The sequence below is a fragment of the Thunnus albacares genome, chromosome 16, assembly GCF_914725855.1.
Source record: "Thunnus albacares chromosome 16, fThuAlb1.1, whole genome shotgun sequence".
In the NCBI taxonomy this organism is placed as follows: domain Eukaryota; kingdom Metazoa; phylum Chordata; class Actinopteri; order Scombriformes; family Scombridae; genus Thunnus; species Thunnus albacares.
In genome coordinates, this window is record NC_058121.1 from 5,079,107 (window position 1) to 5,100,544 (window position 21,438).

At 32.6% G+C, this 21,438-nt stretch overlaps 1 protein-coding gene and 4 long non-coding RNA genes across 5 annotated transcripts in view; 4 read left to right on the plus strand and 1 right to left on the minus strand.

Moving 5' to 3' along the window:
• Positions 1-21,438, plus strand: part of LOC122999865 — a 44,404-nt gene that overhangs the window by 5,405 nt on the left and 17,561 nt on the right. The window contains exons 8-33 of the mRNA XM_044377189.1: positions 80-232; positions 983-1,147; positions 1,508-1,651; positions 1,756-1,926; positions 2,081-2,128; positions 2,258-2,410; positions 2,486-2,656; positions 2,995-3,039; positions 3,141-3,293; positions 5,837-6,007; positions 6,145-6,189; positions 6,317-6,469; positions 6,728-6,898; positions 7,777-7,821; positions 7,940-8,092; positions 8,708-8,878; positions 9,001-9,045; positions 9,160-9,312; positions 9,579-9,749; positions 9,875-9,919; positions 10,043-10,192; positions 10,296-10,460; positions 10,566-10,601; positions 11,922-11,984; positions 12,066-12,137; positions 12,463-12,534. Of these exons, the coding sequence (XP_044233124.1) occupies positions 80-232; positions 983-1,147; positions 1,508-1,651; positions 1,756-1,926; positions 2,081-2,128; positions 2,258-2,410; positions 2,486-2,656; positions 2,995-3,039; positions 3,141-3,293; positions 5,837-6,007; positions 6,145-6,189; positions 6,317-6,469; positions 6,728-6,898; positions 7,777-7,821; positions 7,940-8,092; positions 8,708-8,878; positions 9,001-9,045; positions 9,160-9,312; positions 9,579-9,749; positions 9,875-9,919; positions 10,043-10,192; positions 10,296-10,460; positions 10,566-10,601; positions 11,922-11,984; positions 12,066-12,137; positions 12,463-12,534 (3,084 nt within the window). The remainder of the gene's footprint in view (positions 1-79; positions 233-982; positions 1,148-1,507; positions 1,652-1,755; positions 1,927-2,080; positions 2,129-2,257; positions 2,411-2,485; positions 2,657-2,994; positions 3,040-3,140; positions 3,294-5,836; positions 6,008-6,144; positions 6,190-6,316; positions 6,470-6,727; positions 6,899-7,776; positions 7,822-7,939; positions 8,093-8,707; positions 8,879-9,000; positions 9,046-9,159; positions 9,313-9,578; positions 9,750-9,874; positions 9,920-10,042; positions 10,193-10,295; positions 10,461-10,565; positions 10,602-11,921; positions 11,985-12,065; positions 12,138-12,462; positions 12,535-21,438) is intronic.
• Positions 9,646-21,438, minus strand: part of LOC122999866 — a 32,750-nt gene continuing 20,957 nt past the window's right edge. Inside the window, exons 3-4 of the long non-coding RNA XR_006407841.1 lie at positions 10,887-10,978; positions 9,646-9,734 (exon numbers count right to left, since the gene is read on the minus strand). This is a non-coding gene — a long non-coding RNA (uncharacterized LOC122999866). The remainder of the gene's footprint in view (positions 9,735-10,886; positions 10,979-21,438) is intronic.
• Positions 13,080-13,434, plus strand: LOC122999869. Its single transcript, XR_006407844.1, has 3 exons — positions 13,080-13,134; positions 13,260-13,313; positions 13,401-13,434. It is a non-coding gene; the product is annotated as an uncharacterized LOC122999869 (long non-coding RNA).
• On the plus strand, positions 14,039-14,914 carry LOC122999868. Its single transcript, XR_006407843.1, has 3 exons — positions 14,039-14,093; positions 14,219-14,272; positions 14,360-14,914. It is a non-coding gene; the product is annotated as an uncharacterized LOC122999868 (long non-coding RNA).
• LOC122999867 lies at positions 16,191-18,840 on the plus strand. Its single transcript, XR_006407842.1, has 8 exons — positions 16,191-16,415; positions 16,503-16,806; positions 16,915-16,986; positions 17,420-17,473; positions 17,561-17,864; positions 17,974-18,045; positions 18,527-18,580; positions 18,668-18,840. It is a non-coding gene; the product is annotated as an uncharacterized LOC122999867 (long non-coding RNA).

Below are 21,438 nucleotides of genomic sequence, written 5' to 3' on the forward strand. Positions count from 1 at the left end.
CTTACAGAGTATGTACAGCAATCTCTCTACAAAGAATCAAAAGAAGACCCTAAATCATGTTGTTGTTTGTTTCCTACAGTGCTGCTAGCTCACATTGAGTATGAAGTGGATGTAGAGCTGAATGTGACTGATGTTGCGACAGTGGACTACCTCAGGAGCCTGTTAAACAACAGTAGCTTTTCCCTGACTCTGGGTCCCACTGTGAATGTCACACACATTGACATCACCACAGGTAAGAACGGAGCTTCTTCAAGACTTAACATCATGGGTGCTAATATGAATCAAGGCAGAGGGTGCCAAGTGTGGTCCAGTGTGCTGTGCCCTTCCCCCCCACAATTTACAAAGTGATTAATTCTATAAAATCTAGAGAACAAATATACACATTATATTACATTATATTATAACATATCCTCACACACAAAGAATAGAATGTAATTAATAACACCAATGTGACTCCCCACCAACTAAATTAGTTGTAAGCTAACTCTGGTACAGTACATCAAATGGTAAAAAAAAATCTAAATTAGAAATAAATAAATAAAAGAAGTTGTGACATTATCCATTGATAATGCTTTTGATAAACATAGTCACATATTAGGAAGTCTATGAACCAGAAATCTAATGTGCACTGGTGCAGAGCAAATGCAATAAGATGTGCGTCACTGCCCAAATACTTAACAAATACAAGTAGGTTAACAGGAGAGTCAGTTCTGCAGGCATGCACAAGTTAAAGTTCAACAAGGAACTGTGAAAATCCTGCTGTGATCCTACTCTACACTGCCCAACATAGGTGGCCTGTAAATGATTGATCTAACGACAAAAAGTGTGTTACATTTTTCTCACAGTTCTTAACCGCTTGTACAATATGTACATGTATATCAAAATAGGCTTTGACATATCAAACTGCTGCAAGCACTAAACACCTTCAATGACCAATCATTCAGCTCAGTCTGTTTTTATATTCTCATGTGTTCTGGTTTAGTGTGCTACCCAAATGCTACCAGCTTCCAGTGCAGATGTGAGGATCAGTTTGTATGGTCGTATAAAAACTGTATGACATATGGAGCCTGTGATGACATCACTGATGACACGTGCAGGTGTATCAACGCTATTCCATCTGATGGGCAATACTGCCAGCCAAAGACAGGTGATACAGACTTAATGCAAAATAATTTGATAATGCTGAATTTATGCTTATTAAAAGAACGGATTCACAATTTTTGTATTAAATCAATAGTCCAAATGAAATCAGTTTTTCTCACCATCCCTTCATAATGCACTTACGATGTAAGTGATGGAGGCCAAAATCCACAGTCCTCCCTCTGTGCAAAAATGTATTTAATGTATTATCTGCAGTTAATATAAAGCTTGATGCTAGACCACATGATCCTGTACCTTCATAATTATGTTTACACAAAAAAACTTAAAGTCATAGGCCTACTGTAAGACCAACCCCATTACATACATGAGGCATTCTAAACAAAATTTGTCTCTCTTTTTTCAACAGTGCCCCCGGTTGTCTATGAATACCAGATTTTCATTGAGGTGAACACTACAGATGCAGATCAACTGAGAAACACCATGGAAAATATCACTTTCCCCATTCAAATCAGCACACAAATAAACATCTCAGATGCAAATATTACTACAGGTATATTTTAGCCCCCAGAGGATAGATTTTGTGATAACTTCTTCCTGAAGTGTGTAGCTTGAAATTTTGAACTTTTCCAAGCAAAAATGTGGTGTTTTCTTCAGTTTGCCACCAGGATGACACTGGGTTCCAGTGCCGTTGTGAGGATAACTATCTTTGGCCTTGTGACAAGTGTGCCACATATGGGAAATGTGAAGGTGATACAAACAACACATGCGGGTGCATCAAAGCTATTCCCACAGATGGACAGTACTGTCAGTCAATACAGCATCAAAGTGAGTATTGTGTTGTGTTGCCATTATGATGTTTTGTGAGCAGACATAATACTGAAATCTGTTTTACTTAACATGATCCAATGTTGAAACTGATTGTGAATGTTTAACACTCCTTTAGACACTTTTTCACCAACAATTGTATTTCTGTCTACAGACAAAACAGTGTGTCCTCTGACAACGACTTCTACACCACCATCAACAGGTAAAGCTGAGAAGACTTTTTTGTAATTAATCAGAAAATATATTAACAAAAATATTTTTAGCTTTTCTTCTCTCTCGACATGTAAACTAATTGATGGTCCCATTGTTCTTTTATTTTCTGCTTCTGCAGCTCCTCCAGTTGTTTATGAATATCTGATTTCTATTGAGTTGAACACCACAGATGCTACAGTAACAGATCAACTGAGGACCACTCTGAGAAACATCAGTTTTCCCATCAGCATCAGCAGCCACATACAAGTCTATGACATCAACATTTCTACAGGTAGTATATTTTTTCATGCTCTTTGGTCCATACCTTGTTCTTAAAAAATCTGATGAATAACTATTTTGTTTCCAGTTTGCTATCCAAGCAGTGCTGGTTTCCAGTGCAGATGTGAGGATCAGTATCGCTGGTCATGTGACCAGTGTATCCTGTATGGATCCTGTGACAACATCACTGATGACACATGTGGATGCATCAATACTCTCCCTCCTGACGGACAATATTGCCAGTCTGCTGATCAGCACAGTAAGCAGTCTTTGATTCCTCCTTCTTCGCTTTGTATCTTCCAAATAATTTGGAACTTCTTATTTTGTCAATGAGGAAAAATGAGGTGATAGCATTACAATCATTTATTTCTTAATTATTCATCCTATATGGTGGCATTCCTTACACTCTACAGAAAGAAACTTATTATGGACTATAGGCTGCAAACCATTCAGCATAATCAAAATGATCCACACCCATTCTGTCAATTGACATTTCTCAATTATTGGTAGGACAAACAGTGCAACAAGCAAGAAAGTATGATTCCACTCATACCAATATCGATACTCTCCTTATCCTACTTTTCTTTCTACCTACAGACTTCACAGCGTGTCCCTCAACAACACTCTCTCCACCACCAACAAGTGAGAAAAGACAATATTTAAATCAATCAACAGTATAACATACATTAGAAGTGATACAGCTATAAACCTGCTTTTCCAATCTTTGATTCCTCCCTCTACAGCTCCACCACTTCTTTATGAGTACCTGATTTCTGTCGAGTTGAACACCACAGATGTTGCAACAATAGATAGACTAAGGACCATTCTGGGAAATATCACATACCCCATCAGCATCAACAACCACATACAACTCTCTGATGTCAACATTTCTACAGGTAAGATTTTTAAAATCATAGTTTAACTGAATCATTAAAAAAATAACATTTTAAATATATCATTATTTATCGATACATTCAATTCAGTCCTATTATTATAGGCCTTTTTGCATGGAAGACATATTTGATATGGTAAAAAAACAGCTCCAAGTCAGGTGCACGGTTGTGGCAAGGATGAAACAAACAAAACACTGGCACTCACAGATCTATGTTATTATTATTTATTGCAGATAGAAATGGACATGTTTCAGACAGAAGCCATACCCTTATTATCCTCATCCATATAATTATATACATATCCTGTTTCAGAGATTTTTCAGAGATTTCTCTATTTACTTAGTAATTTAAGCCCTCTATTCACATTGATTAGTCATTAATGCATTTTGGACAGTTTTAAGCATAGATTCATTTTATTATTTTCCTCTCTAGAGGACAAATTGAATGTATGCACATTATGAAGGTGATCTCTCTATTATGGTTTGTGGCAACTGTTTTTGCATTTATGGACATCTCTATTTATTAATCTGGTTTGTATTGCCCTCTAGATATTGTCTTTTGCTGTGTGTTTCTGGTCTTGGGCGTTCAGTTTTGTATGTTCATTACCCTTTGGCTTATGACACTAGTCATTGTTTTCACTGATTACTGAGGTCACACTGGTCACTTCATTGGAAGAGGCTACGTCAAGGTGGTTCATTCATCATAAACAATTATGTAATCTCTTCACTGATTGGTGTTTGAACTTCACCTGTTTATATATATTGTCATTTCTTCTGTTTTTTATTACACTGATGGTGGCTTCTGGCTGAAACATGTCCATTTCTGTCCACAATAAATAATAAGAAGATAGATCCATGAGTGCCAGTGTTTTGTTTGTTTCTGACATTTTTGACATGTCACAGTGGCACAGGTGCAAATAATCAAATGAATAATGGCCAAATTCTATTTAGCTGCTTCAGTTTTAGTGTCCTGGTATTGCATGCTGGCTCACTGTCACACTGTCATGGCTTACTGGGACAGTTTGTCATGGGTGTGTACTGACCAAACAGCAGGAGGACCCAATTACAGACACCAAGGCAGACAGGCTGAACGAAAAGATGATTTAATAAACCAAAATCCAAAAAAAACAGCCTTACAGTATGGCAATGTGAAGGCACTTTAAACAAGCAAACAAGTTCCAAGGGGGCAAGGCAGGCAGGCAAGCAGGCAAGTCATAAACAGGCATAAGGTCAAAAACACAGGTAGCAGATAATCAGACAGGGAAATCAGGGACAAGGAAACAGGTTCAGGATCAGGCAAACAGGAATAGGTCACTGGAACACGAGTATACAACCAATCAACATTGATGAACTAACCGGTAACGGATGGCAGAGGACTGGTATATATGCTACCGGGGCTGACAGGATAATGAGCAGCAGGTGAAGATAATAAAGGCCTATAGGCAATAACTTTAGACTGTATTCAGAGTTGGCAACCTAAAGCTTATTAGAAACATATTTTTTGCAATTACATGGTGGTAAAAAAAACATGACAGATGCATAGTCGCCACATACAAAAAATTGCTAATTTTCACATTCAGCAGACACAGAGCAATTTTAGCATTCATTTGGAGTCATATTTCTTTCCACCTGAGAATAACAAGTTCACTGTTCACTCTCCTTATAGCTCTGGTTTGATCTCCACCAAGTCTGGAGAAAAATATTTGTCTTTAGCTTGCTAGATGTTTGACTTTCTTTAGCTAATTGCTTAATTTGTCAGTCTGCTCTGTCGTGTTGGCAGGTAACGTACAGTGGCTTTATAAGAACATTTTGCTGAAAACAGCTGGAGGAGGAGGTTGATGAGAGCAGTTTACTCAACATTAATTGAATTTTATATTATATTAATTGAAATTTATAGTAAACGAAGCTGCAGATCTGGGTGGTAATTCTTCATAATTTCGGCACTGTGAGCAACTCTTTCACTTTACGCAGGTGGTTTCATTTAATGTTAATTAATAAATCAAATATATGAATAAATGTTGGTTTGAGTTTACCATTTACAGCTTTATTTATTCATTTTTGTCCAATAAGCGGACAGGAAGTCTCCAAACGAAGCTGACATACACGCAGACCTGACTATATCATATATATTAACAGTTGCACACTTACATATCTGCCAGACAAAGAGGAACATCTTCATCCAACTGGAGAATATTCATTGGCTATTTTAGCTCTGGTCTGCTGTTCACCAATTCCAGAGAAAAAATATCCATTAATTTTTTAGCTTGATACATGATCAGTTTCTTCACTAGCTAGACACTGATAGCTACCAAAAGGGGTTTTTTTTAGAGCATCTCAGATTCAACCCGTCTGTAAATGTTGAGTTTTATGAGCTAAAAGAGGCCAGGGCAGCAGAGTGAGGTGACTTTGATATTGATTAATATTGACCAAGGAGCTTTTTTTTTTTACATCCAGAAGTCTCAGTGAATCTGTTTGTTTTGAAGTGTGCACTGTACATGTATTCAAAGTTGTATGTCAGGCTTAAATATTTTTGATGTCTTCCTCCAGTCTGCTATCCGAGCAGTGGTGGTTTCCGGTGCAGATGTGAGGATCAGTATCGTTGGTCATGTGACCAGTGTTTCTTGTATGGCTCCTGTGACAACATCACTGATGATACATGTGGATGCATCAATACCCTCCCTCCTGATGGACAATATTGCCAGCCTGTTGATCAGCACAGTAAGCAGTCTTTTATTCCTCATTCTTCACTTCTCCACACAGCATCCACTGTAAAAGAATATAGGCCTTTAAATAAATTATTTAATTAGCTTACTACTCTACTCACTAACTACTTCACTCTCTTTGTCTACCAACAGATTTCACAGCTTGTCCTCTTACAACACCCTCTCCACCATCAACAAGTAAGACTGAGAGGACATTATTTAATTATCCAACTTCCTTAAATGATGTGTCAAAGTGAAACAACAGGAGGCTATGTTTCCCTCATTTCTTATCATCTCATTTTGCCTTTGATTTGACTATCTGCAGCTCCTGCAGCTGTTTATGAATACCTCCTTTCTATTGAGTTGAACATCTCAGATGGTGCAGTAATAGATCAACTGAGGACCATTCTGAGAAATATCAGTTACCCCATCAGCATCAACAACCACATACAAATCTATGACGTCAACATTTCCACAGGTATTACTAATAGCTCTGTCAATTTTGGTTTACCAGCTATAACCTTGTTTCCAGTTGAGCCCTTGACTGAAAAAAAATGTATCATCTGCTTTTAGTATGTTCATGCAAAGTAATTTATGTGTTTATTATTCAAATTAAGAGACAATTTTAAGTCAGAAAAATTCATGACACATTCAGCACTATACGTCATGAGTAATTTTGAATGATTATTATTGTATGTAAATAAAAGGCCTCAGATATCCATGTTTTTGTTTCCAGTTTGCTATCCAAGCAGTGCTGGTTTCCGGTGCAGATGTGAGGATCAGTATCGTTGGTCATGTGACCAGTGTTTCCTGTATGGATCCTGTGACAACATCACTGATGACACCTGTAGATGCATCAATACCCTCCCTCCTGATGGACAATATTGCCAGCCTGTTGATCAGCACAGTAAGTTGGTCTATAGTAATTACTGCATTCACGGCAGTGTACGATGTGGCTTATTGTAAAAACCATTTAGCAACACAATGTTTTGGAATAAAAAAAACAAGTGAAGATTGGACACTTTGAATATATACTTTTATCAAATCAAGATAGGGGGATATTCCATAAATACTGTCACATTTGAAGAAAAAAACTGCAAATGAATGAAAATTAAATTTATATATACAGTAATCACATTTGTTGTTTGGTTATGCAAATTAAATACAGTAAACATGATCGATGGGCTTCAAAAGAGAATCAGAATTATAGGAGATTCAGCTGTTAAGTGATTTCAAAGCTGACAGGGCTATTAAGAGCCATTCCTTAATTCTTATGTCAAGCTCTCAGAGGTGGCCTAATGCAATGTTGGGATCCTGGAGAGATTTACTCTTTTATTTAAGACACAATCTCGTAACATGACAATGTGTGACACTGTCATAGTAGTTATTTGATAATTTTTCCTCTCTGACAACCATAATTAGAAAATTTGCATTATAGCTCTCTGAAGCATTGTTAAACTGAAATAAGCGGCTTCTCTGAGCCACTTTTCTTTTCAAAACAATTATTGTGTCTCTGTCACTCCTGGCTTTTGAGTTGCCTAAAGACAGGAGCTTGTTTCAGTCAGAAGGAAGCTTTTGAAAACAGTGCCATCTGTTGTCAGAAATGCATAATTACATCTAAATGTCTTTTCCTCAAATGTAAGATTGTCCAACTTTTTCAAATGTAGTGTCCAGAAAAATATAATGTGTTACAGTATATCAAGGCTAATACAGTATGTAGCTTATAAGTATAGTGGTAATTATCTTTTATTCAGAATCAAATGCTCTCTCTCTTCCTTCTTACAGACTTTACAACTTGTCCTCTTACAACAAAACCTCCACCACCAACGAGTAAGACCAAGAAGGCAATATTTAATCTGTGAAAACAAAAAGATAAACACAGTACAGATAAGTGATACTGCATTTATAGTTCATTTCTGCAACTCTCCTTTGATTTCTTTCTTTGCAGCCGCACCAGTTCTTTATGAATACCTCATTTCTATTGAGTTGAACACTACAGATGCAACAATAATAGTTCAACTGAAAGCCGCTCTGGGAAACATCAGTTACCCCATCAGCATCAACAAGGACATAGAAATATCTGATGTTAACATTTCTACAGGTAAGAATAATGTCATTTAAAATGATTCAACATATACAACTTTTTCACTTCATGGTGTATTTTAAAAAAAGGATTTTATAGTCTGATTTCGAATTCTTCAGGGGTCAAAACATATAGTAGTAGAAGTCTATTGATTTTTAAATATCTTTTTTATCTTTTCTTTAGCTTATATGTTTATCATCTCATAATGTGGTATGCATCATCTCTCAAGAAGTGGCCTTCTGTAATGTTGGGATCTTCGAAAGATTTGCTCTGTTATTTATGTCAGACTAAGAATATAACTTTAGATTATGGTGCAACAAAGTATAACAGTATTTTCTGCTAATCATGAGGGTACATATCCATTTTAGCACAACAGTGTTTCAACATCTAACTATACAACTATTAAACATTCTTTATTAAAAAGGTTACATACGTTGTCAGCCATCTGACTTTCCCAATCTCACAATCACTCTGAATCAGTTATTAAAATGTACCTTTTTTCAGATTTTGAATATTTGGAAGCGTGCAATTCAGATCTGCATTTTTTTCATTGATTTAACAACAAATTCTCAATAGATGTATTACAGATGCTTTCTTAGTAGACATATTTCATCATGATATGATTATTTCCAGTCTGCTATCCAAGCAGTGCTGGTTTCCAGTGCAGATGTGAAGATCAGTATCGTTGGTCATGTGACCAGTGTTTCCTGTATGGATCCTGTGACAACATCACTGATGACACGTGTGGATGCATCAATACCCTCCCTCCTGATGGACAATATTGCCAGCCAGTTGATCAGCACAGTAAGCGGTTTTAAACTAATCATGTAGAAATAAAGCAGCAATCAATACTTAGCTAAGAAGTGTGAGTACCAAAATGTGTTCTTATTCTGGAGCTACTGTACTTTTCTCTCTTTTCCTCCCAGATTTTACAACTTGTCCTGCCACAACATCCTCTCCATCACCAACAAGTAAGATTGAGAAGACAGCATTTAATTAATAAAGAACATTAAGTGATTATTAATATCAGCACTTCAAGTTAAACATAAACATAATGCCACGTTTCTTTTAATATCTACCTACAGCTCCTCCCGTTGTTTATGAATACATCATTTCTGTTGAGTTGAACATCTCAGATGTTGCAGTAATAGATCAACTGAGGACCATTCTGAGCAACATCAGTTTCCCCATTAGCATCAACAACCACATACAGGTCTCAGATGTGAACATCTCTACAGGTAAAAATAATAACATTTTAACTAAAAGTACTGATAAGCAATTTATTCTGTGGTCAGTTAAAGCAAAGCAAAACAATAGAGAAGGTAGACAATACACTGAGTGACACAAAAAACGGAACCACCTCTACACTGCTAAACATTTTTACCTGTGTACAACAAATGTGTATTTATTTCATGCAAAATTCACAACTTATATGTGTATATCAACAATAACAACACAAGATTTCCTTGTAAATGATCTTGATATTTTCTTAAACCCTCCCCAGTTTGCTATCCAAGCAGTGCTGGTTTCCAGTGCAGATGTGAGGATCAGTATCGTTGGTCATGTGACCAGTGTTTCCTGTATGGATCCTGTGACAACATCACTGATGACACATGTGGATGCATCAATACCCTCCCTCCTGATGGACAATATTGCCAGCCTGTTGATCAGCACAGTAAGCAGTTTTTAACTAATCATATGGAAATAAAGCAGCAATCGATATTTAGCTAAGAAGTTTCAATGCCAAAATCTATTCTAATTCAGCAGCTATTGTACTTTTCTCTCTTTTCCTCCTTACAGACTTTGCAGCTTGTCCTGTTACAACACCTTCTCCATCACCAACAAGTAAGACTGAGACTAAGACACAACTAAATCAATGGACAACACTGAATGGTTGTAATGTTAGTACTCCAGGCAAAACATGTTGTTTTTACAGTATGCCATGTTTATTTGAATATCTCCCTACAGCTCCTCCAGTTTATGAATACATCATTTCTATTGAGTTGAACATCTCAGATGTTGCAGTAATAAATCAACTGAGGACCATTCTGAGCAACATCAGTTACCCCATCAGCATCAACAACCACATACAGGTCTTGGATGTCAATATTTCTACAGGTAAAAAATAATGTTACATCTTCAGAATTAATTAGCATACACTAAAACCTATTTCAAGTTCAACAATTCAATAGTGTCTGTTTAATTATCATTTTCTCTGTAGTTTGTTACCCAAATGGTACAACGTTCCAATGTAGATGTGAAGAACAGTATCGTTGGCCTTGTCATATGTGCTCCACTTTTGGCAAATGCAACAATATAACTGACAATACTTGTGGATGCATCAATGCCATTCCTCCAGATGGGATTTATTGCCAGCCACTGTCAGGTAGGAGCTTAAAATCCCCAATGAAGTACTTTCATGCATCAGTCACATTTATATATTTGCCCAACTATTTGTTTTCAAAAATGACTCTGTCTCTTTTTCAAACAGACCTCTTCATTTGCCCATCACCAACTCCTCCAACTGGTAAACACAACACTAAATTTATGAATACTACATAGTTGTTGGCTGTCTCCCTACTTCTTCTTCTACCTCTTTACTGAACCTGTCACTTATTCCTTCTCATTCATCAAGCTTCTGAAATATGGTTTGTCTGAGTTTTAACAGTTGAGCTACTCTTTTAGCTTTTCTTGGTATTTCAGCAAACAACTGTTTGACTTTTTAAAAAATCAAACTGTTGCCACAATGCAAAACACTACAGCAAATTTAACAACTCCTACTCTCATAACTAATGTACTGTATGATACTCACATATATTTGATGTAAAATGTTGACTTTGACTTTTCGTCTTCGTAATAAGCAACGACATGTGGTACATTCAGGGTCCTGGGGTGCCACGCCTCCTGCAAATCCAATTGTGAAATACATATTTTAATGAAAAATAGTTTTTGTTATTTGTTGTTGTGTGTGTATAAAATTTAGTTGTTACTTTCACATAAATCATGCATAATTACAGAAACGTGTAATGACTAATGAAAAAGCTCTGCCTACAATCTTTGTCTGCGTGCCAAATGGCGTACTTTTATCCGTCCTACGGTGGTATGTGTGTAATATGTTTGGCTTTTCCTGGTGGCCCCTGATTGGTTATGGTTGGTTAAATAACTGGATCTGGGGTGGAGAATTTTGTGCCCAAGAAATGTTGCCAGATTTCCAAATTGCTGCTTCCTTATTAGATAACATTTACTCACTGATGGCAGGCAAAATGTACACGGATCATTGTGGTACTGTGGTGGTAGTTGTAAAGTGAAAGCAGTTGCTATGTGGCCACCAAAAGATACCTGTTTAACTTTTAGAAACTGCTAGCCTAGCCGTAGCCACCAGCAGCTGGCTCTCTGCCACATTGTATACTGCATGTTCACGGAAAAATACACAGAGCTACATGGGGCCGCAGCCCCAACTAGTGGCAAAGTCATGCCATGCCACTGGTAATAAGTAAGATTTTTACCAAAAGGGTTAAACTTATATAGTAAACTACTATATAACACTGGTGTATTTTACATTTTTACATTTACTTTTCCATGCATGGCAATTCAAATAATAGTAGAATAAATAAGGTATATCCACTAAATTAAACACAATTTGGCTATATGTACATTTATAGGTACTGGTAAGGTTGCAAATAAGATGCCAAAAACGGGTGTAAAATTATTATTATTATTTTTTTATTATTATTTTTTAAATTTAATTTTAAGCATTATTGTTATACACCACAACACTTATATTTTACATGTGAATTTTCTGTTACTCATCTTCACTTGAGGGATTTAACATTTGTGTTCTTTTCAGATTCTACACCTGTTGGTACAACAGATGTGGCCACTACAACAGTTGCATCAACAATCATAACAAGTAGGTTCTTCAAACATTCTTCTGACTAATTTTGAATTCTATTGTCGATATTAACACGTCATTATAAAATGCTCCTTATAGACACAACACCTATTGCTACAACAGACTTGAACACTACAACCCCCACAATTACACCGTTGACTGTAGTTACTAGTAAGTATTTAGAAGTAAGGGATGGGTAACAGTCCTCTGGTTAAGATTTAAACATTACTATACCGACAGCTAATCCAGCAACTAGTGTAACAATTACGTTTCAATTCAATGAAGTTTCAAGATAAACATGGGTCATAACTGTACAGTGCATTAAAAGTTTTTGTTTTGTGATCATTACCTCATTGACTAGAAAAGTATATGTTGGAAAAAATACTGTAAATGATTAAAAACAACATTGTTTTACATATACATTGTCATATGTAACAACTGTATAATGGTCACTATGAATTTACCACAATAAATAATTGTGTAATATTCCATTTAGATTCCACACCTGTTGGTACAACTAATCTAAACACAACTGCAGCTGCAACCACATCACTGACAGTTATAACAAGTAAGTGCAATTGTAACAGCACTATTACTTTTTACAAGTAGGCTGTTTTAAGGTAATACCGTATGTAAAAACATGTACAGTATACTGAACATGGTTAATCACTAGAGTGAATAATTTTGCATTGACACATTACTACAAAATGTTCTTTACAGACACAACACCTTCTGTTACAACAAGTCTTAACATAACAACACAACCAGCTGTAACCAGTATGTATTTTTGAATACAAAAATGCATTTATATTTTTATTTGAGATTTGTTTGAAAGGATATTAATTTTGAAGGTAGCAGATAAATGACAATAAAATTTTCTTTTTAGACTCAACATCTGTTCTTACAACAGATTTAAACACTACAACATTCACAGCAACACCAACATCAATTGTAACAAGTAAGTACTTTAAAATAATGGAATAGGTTAATCATCTTCAGTAAAAATAAATAAATAAATAAATAAAAGTCAGTCTCCATAGGGAACACAAAAATCTATCTATCTACACGTAACATGATCAAGGTTTCATCTTTACAGATACAACACCTATTGCTACAACACATCTGAACACCACAACACTCACAGCTACTTCACCAACCACTCTAAAAAGTAAGATGTTCAAAAATAACGATGTACATTTTGCTTTGTTATAACCCTCTTTGTATTTCTAGAAGTAGAAAAGTATAAACTACGGAATGTGTTACATAAATTAAGTACATTTTATTCTCATTAAGATTCAACACTCATCACTACTACACCCACAGCTACACCGACCACCGCTGTCACCAGTAAGTTTATAGAAATAAGGGTGACACATAAAAAAGTTACATATCTTTAAATGATAAATATTTTATCATTTTAATTTTTCCTTTCAGATTCAACATATATTGCAACAACAGATTTAAACACAACATTCACAGCAACACAACCATCAATTGTAACAAGTAAGTACTTTAAAATAATGGAATAGGTTAATCATCTTCAGTAAAAAACATAAATAAATAAAAATCGGTCTCAATAGGAAAGAACACAAAAATCAATCAATCAATCTGTCAATCTATCTATCTACATATATATTGTTAAAATCTCACATAACATGATCAACATTTCATCTTTACAGACACAACACCTATTGCTACAACAAGTCTTAACATTACAACACAACCAGCTGTAACCAGTATGTATTTTTGAATACAAAAATGCATTTATATTTTTATTTGAGATTTGTTTGAAAGGATATTAATTTTGAAGGTAGCAGATAAATAACAATAAAATTTTCTTTTTAGACTCAACATCTGTTCTTACAACAGATTTAAACACAACAACATTCACAGCAACACCAACATCAATTGTAACAAGTAAGTACTTTAAAATAATGGAATAGGTTAATCATCTTCAGTAAAAATAAATAAATAAATAAATAAAAGTCAGTCTCCATAGGGAACACAAAAATCTATCTATCTACACGTAACATGATCAAGGTTTCATCTTTACAGATACAACACCTATTGCTACAACACATCTGAACACCACAACACTCACAGCTACTTCACCAACCACTCTAAAAAGTAAGATGTTCAAAAATAACGATGTACATTTTGCTTTGTTATAACCCTCTTTGTATTTCTAGAAGTAGAAAAGTATAAACTACGGAATGTGTTACATAAATTAAGTACATTTTATTCTCATTAAGATTCAACACTCATCACTACTACACCCACAGCTACACCGACCACCGCTGTCACCAGTAAGTTTATAGAAATAAGGGTGACACATAAAAAAGTTACATATCTTTAAATGATAAATATTTTATCATTTTAATTTTTCCTTTCAGATTCAACATATATTGCAACAACAGATTTAAACACAACATTCACAGCAACACAACCATCAATTGTAACAAGTAAGTACTTTAAAATAATGGAATAGGTTAATCATCTTCAGTAAAAAACATAAATAAATAAAAATCGGTCTCAATAGGAAAGAACACAAAAATCAATCAATCAATCTGTCAATCTATCTATCTACATATATATTGTTAAAATCTCACATAACATGATCAACATTTCATCTTTACAGACACAACACCTATTGCTACAACAAGTCTTAACATTACAACACAACCAGCTGTAACCAGTATGTATTTTTGAATACAAAAATGCATTTATATTTTTATTTGAGATTTGTTTGAAAGGATATTAATTTTGAAGGTAGCAGATAAATAACAATAAAATTTTCTTTTTAGACTCAACATCTGTTCTTACAACAGATTTAAACACAACAACATTCACAGCAACACCAACATCAATTGTAACAAGTAAGTACTTTAAAATAATGGAATAGGTTAATCATCTTCAGTAAAAAAATAAATAAATAAATAAATAAAAGTCAGTCTCCATAGGAAAAAACACAAAAATCTATCTATCTATCTATCTATCTATCTATATATATATCTCTCTACCTATATATATATATATATATATATATATATATATATATATATATATATATATATATATATAGTTAAAATCTCACATAACATGATCAAGGTTTCATCTTTACAGATACAACACCTATTGCTACAACACATCTGAACACCACAACACTCACAGCTACTTCACCAACCACTCTAAAAAGTAAGATGTTCAAAAATAACGATGTACATTTTGCTTTGTTATAACCCTCTTTGTATTTCTAGAAGTAGAAAAGTATAAACTACGGTATGTGTTACATAAATTAAGTACATTTTATTCTCATTAAGATTCAACACTCATCACTACTACACCCACAGCTACACCGACCACTGCTGTCACCAGTAAGTTTATAGAAATAAGGGTGACACATAAAAAAGTTACATATCTTTAAATGATAAATATTTTATCATTTTAATTTTTCCTTTCAGATTCAACATATATTGCAACAACAGATTTAAACACAACATTCACAGCAACACAACCATCAATTGTAACAAGTAAGTACTTTAAAATAATGGAATAGGTTAATCATCTTCAGTAAAAATAAAAAATAAATAAAAATCGGTCCCAATAGGAAAGAACACAAAAATCAATCAATCAATCTGTCAATCTATCTATCTACATATATATTGTTAAAATCTCACATAACATGATCAACATTTCATCTTTACAGACACAACACCTATTGCTACAACAAGTCTTAACATTACAACACAACCAGCTGTAACCAGTATGTATTTTTGAATACAAAAATGCATTTATATTTTTATTTGAGATTTGTTTGAAAGGATATTAATTTTGAAGGTAGCAGATAAATAACAATAAAATTTTCTTTTTAGACTCAACATCTGTTCTTACAACAGATTTAAACACAGCAACATTCACAGCAACACCAACATCAATTGTAACAAGTAAGTACCTTAAAATAATGGAATTGGTTAATCATCTTCAGTAAAAAATAAATAAATAAATAAATAAAAGTCAGTCTCCATAGGAAAAAACACAAAAATCTATCTATCTATCTATCTATCTATCTATCTATCTATATATCTCTCTACCTACATATATATATATATATATATATATATATATATATATATATATATATATATATATATATATAGTTAAAATCTCACGTAACATGATCAAGGTTTCATCTTTACAGATACAACACCTATTGCTATAACACATCTGAACACCACAACACTCACAGCTACTTCACCAACCACTCTAAAAAGTAAGATGTTCAAAAATAACGATGTACATTTTGCTTTGTTATAACCCTCTTTGTATTTCTAGAAGTAGAAAAGTATAAACTACGGTATGTGTTACATAAATTAAGTACATTTTATTTTCATTAAGATTCAACACTCATCACTACTACACCCACAGCTACACCGACCACCGCAGTCACCAGTAAGTTTATAGAAATAAGGGTGACACATAAAAAAGTTACATATCTTTAAATGATAAATATTTTATCATTTTAATTTTTCCTTTCAGATTCAACATATATTGCAACAACAGATTTAAACACAACATTCACAGCAACACAACCATCAATTGTAACAAGTAAGTACTTTAAAATAATGGAATAGGTTAATCATCTTCAGTAAAAAAATAAAAATAAAATAAAAATCGGTCTCAATAGGAAAGAACACAAAAATCAATCAATCAATCTGTCAATCTATCTATCTACATATATATTGTTAAAATCTCACATAACATGATCAACATTTCATCTTTACAGACACAACACCTATTGCTACAACAAGTCTTAACATTACAACACAACCAGCTGTAACCAGTATGTATTTTTGAATACAAAAATACTTTTATATTTTTATTTGAGATTTGTTTGAAAGGATATTAATTTTGAAGGTAGCAGATAAATAACATTAAATTTTCTTTTTAGACTCAACATCTGTTCTTACAACAGATTTAAACACAACAACATTCACAGCAACACCAACATCAATTGTAACAAGTAAGTACTTTATAATAATGGAATTGGTTAATCATCTTCAGTAAAAAAAAATAAATAAATAAAAGTCAGTCTCCATAGGAAAAAACACAAACATCTATCTATCTATCTATCTATCTATCTATCTATCTATGTATGTGTATATATATATATATATATATATATATATATATATATATATATATATATATATATATAGTTAAAATCTCACATAACATGATCAAGGTTTCATCTTTACAAATACAACACCTATTGTTACAACACATCTGAACACCACAACACTCACAGCTACTTCACCAACCACTCTAAAAAGTAAGATGATAAAAATAACGATGTACATTTTGCTTTGTTATAACCCTCTTTGTATTTCTAGAAGTAGAAAAGTATAAACTACGGAATGTGTTACATAAATTAAGTACATTTTATTCTCATTAAGATTCAACACTCATCACTACTACACCCACAGCTACACCGACCACCGCAGTCACCAGTAAGTTTATAGAAATAAGGGTGACACATAGAAAAGTTACATATCTTTAAATGATAAATATTTTATCATTTTAATTTTTCCTTTCAGATTCAACATATATTGCAACAACAGATTTAAACACAACATTCACAGCAACACAACCATCAATTGTAACAAGTAAGTACTTTAAAATAATGGAATAGGTTAATCATCTTCAGTAAAAAAATAAAAATAAAATAAAAATCGGTCTCAATAGGAAAGAACACAAAAATCAATCAATCAATCTGTCAATCTATCTATCTACATATATATTGTTAAAATCTCACATAACATGATCAACATTTCATCTTTACAGACACAACACCTATTGCTACAACAAGTCTTAACATTACAACACAACCAGCTGTAACCAGTATGTATTTTTGAATACAAAAATACTTTTATATTTTTATTTGAGATTTGTTTGAAATGATATTAATTTTGAAGGTAGCAGATAAATAACAATAAAATTTTCTTTTTAGACTCAACATCTGTTCTTACAACAGATTTAAACACAACAACATTCACAGCAACACCAACATCAATTGTAACAAGTAAGTACTTTAAAATAATGGAATAGGTTAATCATCTTCAGTAAAAAATAAATAAATAAATAAAAGTCAGTCTCCAGAGGAAAAAACACAAACATCTATCTATCTATCTATCTATCTATCTATCTATGTATGTGTGTATATATATATATATATATATATATATATATATATATATATATATATATATATATATATATATATATATATATATATATATATATATATATATATATATATATATAGTTAAAATCTCACATAACATGATCAAGGTTTCATCTTTACAGATACAACACCTATTGCTACAACACATCTGAACACCACAACACTCACAGCTACTTCACCAACCACTCTAAAAAGTAAGATGTTCAAAAATAACGATGTACATTTTGCTTTGTTATAACCCTCTTTGTATTTCTAGAAGTAGAAAAGTATAAACTACGGTATGTGTTACATAAATTAAGTACATTTTATTCTCATTAAGATTCAACACTCATCACTACTACACCCACAGCTACACCGACCACCGCTGTCACCAGTAAGTTTATAGAAATAAGGGTGACACATAAAAAAGTTACATATCTTTAAATGATAAATATTTTATCATTTTAATTTTTCCTTTCAGATTCAACATATATTGCAACAACAGATTTAAACACAACATTCACAGCAACACAACCATCAATTGTAACAAGTAAGTACTTTAAAATAATGGAATAGGTTAATCATCTTCAGTAAAAATAAAAAATAAATAAAAATCGGTCTCAATAGGAAAGAACTCAAAAATCAATCAATCAATCTGTCAATCTATCTATCTACATATATATTGTTAAAATCTCACATAACATGATCAACATTTCATCTTTACAGACACAACACCTATTGCTACAACAAGTCTTAACATTACAACACAACCAGCTGTAACCAGTATGTATTTTTGAATACAAAAATGCATTTATATTTTTATTTGAGATTTGTTTGAAAGGATATTAATTTTGAAGGTAGCAGATAAATAACAATAAAATTTTCTTTTTAGACTCAACATCTGTTCTTACAACAGATTTAAACACAACAACATTCACAGCAACACCAACATCAATTGTAACAAGTAAGTACTTTAAAATAATGGAATAGGTTAATCATCTTCAGTAAAAAAATAAATAAATAAATAAAAGTCAGTCTCCATAGGAAAAAGCACAAAAATCTATCTATCTATCTATCTATCTATCTATCTATCTATCTATCTATCTATCTATCTATCTATCTATCTATCTATCTATCTATCTCTCTACATATATATATATATATATATATATAGTTAAAATCTCACATAACATGATCAAGGTTTCATCTTTACAGATACAACACCTATTGCTACAACACATCTGAACACCACAACACTCACAGCTACTTCACCAACCACTCTAAAAAGTAAGATGTTCAAAAATAACGATGTACATTTTGCTTTGTTATAACCCTCTTTGTATATCTAGAAGTAGAAAAGTATAAACTATGGTATGTGTTACATAAATTAAGTACATTTTATTCTCATTAAGATTCAACACTCATCACTACTACACCCACAGCTACACCGACCACCGCTGTCACCAGTAAGTTCATAGAAATAAGGGTGACACATAAAAAAGTTACATATCTTTAAATGATAAATATTTTATCATTTTAATTTTTCCTTTCAGATTCAACATATAATGCAACAACAGATTTAAACACAACATTCACAGCAACACAACCATCAATTGTAACAAGTAAGTACTTTAAAATAATGGAATAGGTTAATCATCTTCAGTAAAAAAAATAAAAATAAAATAAAAATCGGTCTCAATAGGAAAGAACACAAAAATCAATCAATCAATCTGTCAATCTATCTATCTACATATATATTGTTAAAATCTCACATAACATGATCAACATTTCATCTTTACAGACACAACACCTATTGCTACAACAAGTCTTAACATTACAACACAACCAGCTGTAACCAGTATGTATTTTTGAATACAAAAATACTTTTATATTTTTGTTTAAGATTTGCTTGAAAGGATATTAATTTTGAAGGTAGCAGATAAATAACTGTAAAATGTTCTCTTTAGACTCAACATCTGTTGCTACAACAGATTTAAACACAACAACATTCACAGCAACACCAACATCACTTGTAACAAGTAAGTACTTTAAAATAATGGAATTGGTTAATCATCTTCAGTAAAAAATAAATAAATGAATAAATAAAAGTCAGTCTCCATAGGAAAAAACACAAAAATCTATCTATCTATCTATCTATCTATCTATCTATCTATCTATCTATCTATCTATCTATCTATCTATATATATATATATATATATATATATATATATATATATATATATAATTAAAATCTCACATAACATGATCAAGGTTTCATCTTTACAGACACAACACCTATTGCTACAACAAGTCTTAACATTACAACACAACCAGCTGTAACCAGTATGTATTTTTGAATACAAAAATACTTTTATATTTTTGTTTAAGATTTGCTTGAAAGGATATTAATTTTGAAGGTAGCAGATAAATAACTATAAAATGTCCTCTTTAGACTCAACATCTGTTGCTACAACAGATTTAAACACAACAACATTCACAGCAACACCAACATCAATTGCAACGAGTAAGTACTTTAAAATAATGGAATAGGTTAATCATCTTCAGTAAAATAAATAAATCAGTCTCCATTAATATATATATATATATATATATATATATATATATATATATATATATATATATATAGTTAAAATCTCACATAACATGATCAAGGTTTCATCTTTTCAGACACAACACCTATTGCTACAACACATCTGAACACCACAACACCCATGGCTACTCCACCAACCAGTATAGAAAGTAAGATGCTCAAAAATAACGATGTACATTTTGCTTTGTTATAACCCTCTTTGTATTTCTAGAAGTAGAAAAGTATAAAACTACAGTATGTGTTACATAAATTAAGTACATTTTATTTTCATTAAGATTCAACACTCAACACTACTACACCCACAGCTACACCGACCACCGCTGTCACCAGTAAGTTTATAGAAATAAGGGTGACACATAAAAAAGTTACATATCTTTAAATGATAAATATTTTATGATTTTCAATTTTTCCTTTCAGATTCAACATATATTGCAACAACAGATTTAAACACAACATTCACAGCAACACCACCATCAATTGTAACAAGTAAGTATTTTAAAATAATGAGATAGGTTAATCATCTTCAGTAAAAAATAAACAATAAAAATCAATCTCAAAAGGAGAAAACACAAAAATCAATCAGTCAATCTATCTATCAATATATATATATATATATATGTGTGTGTGTGTGTGTGTGTGT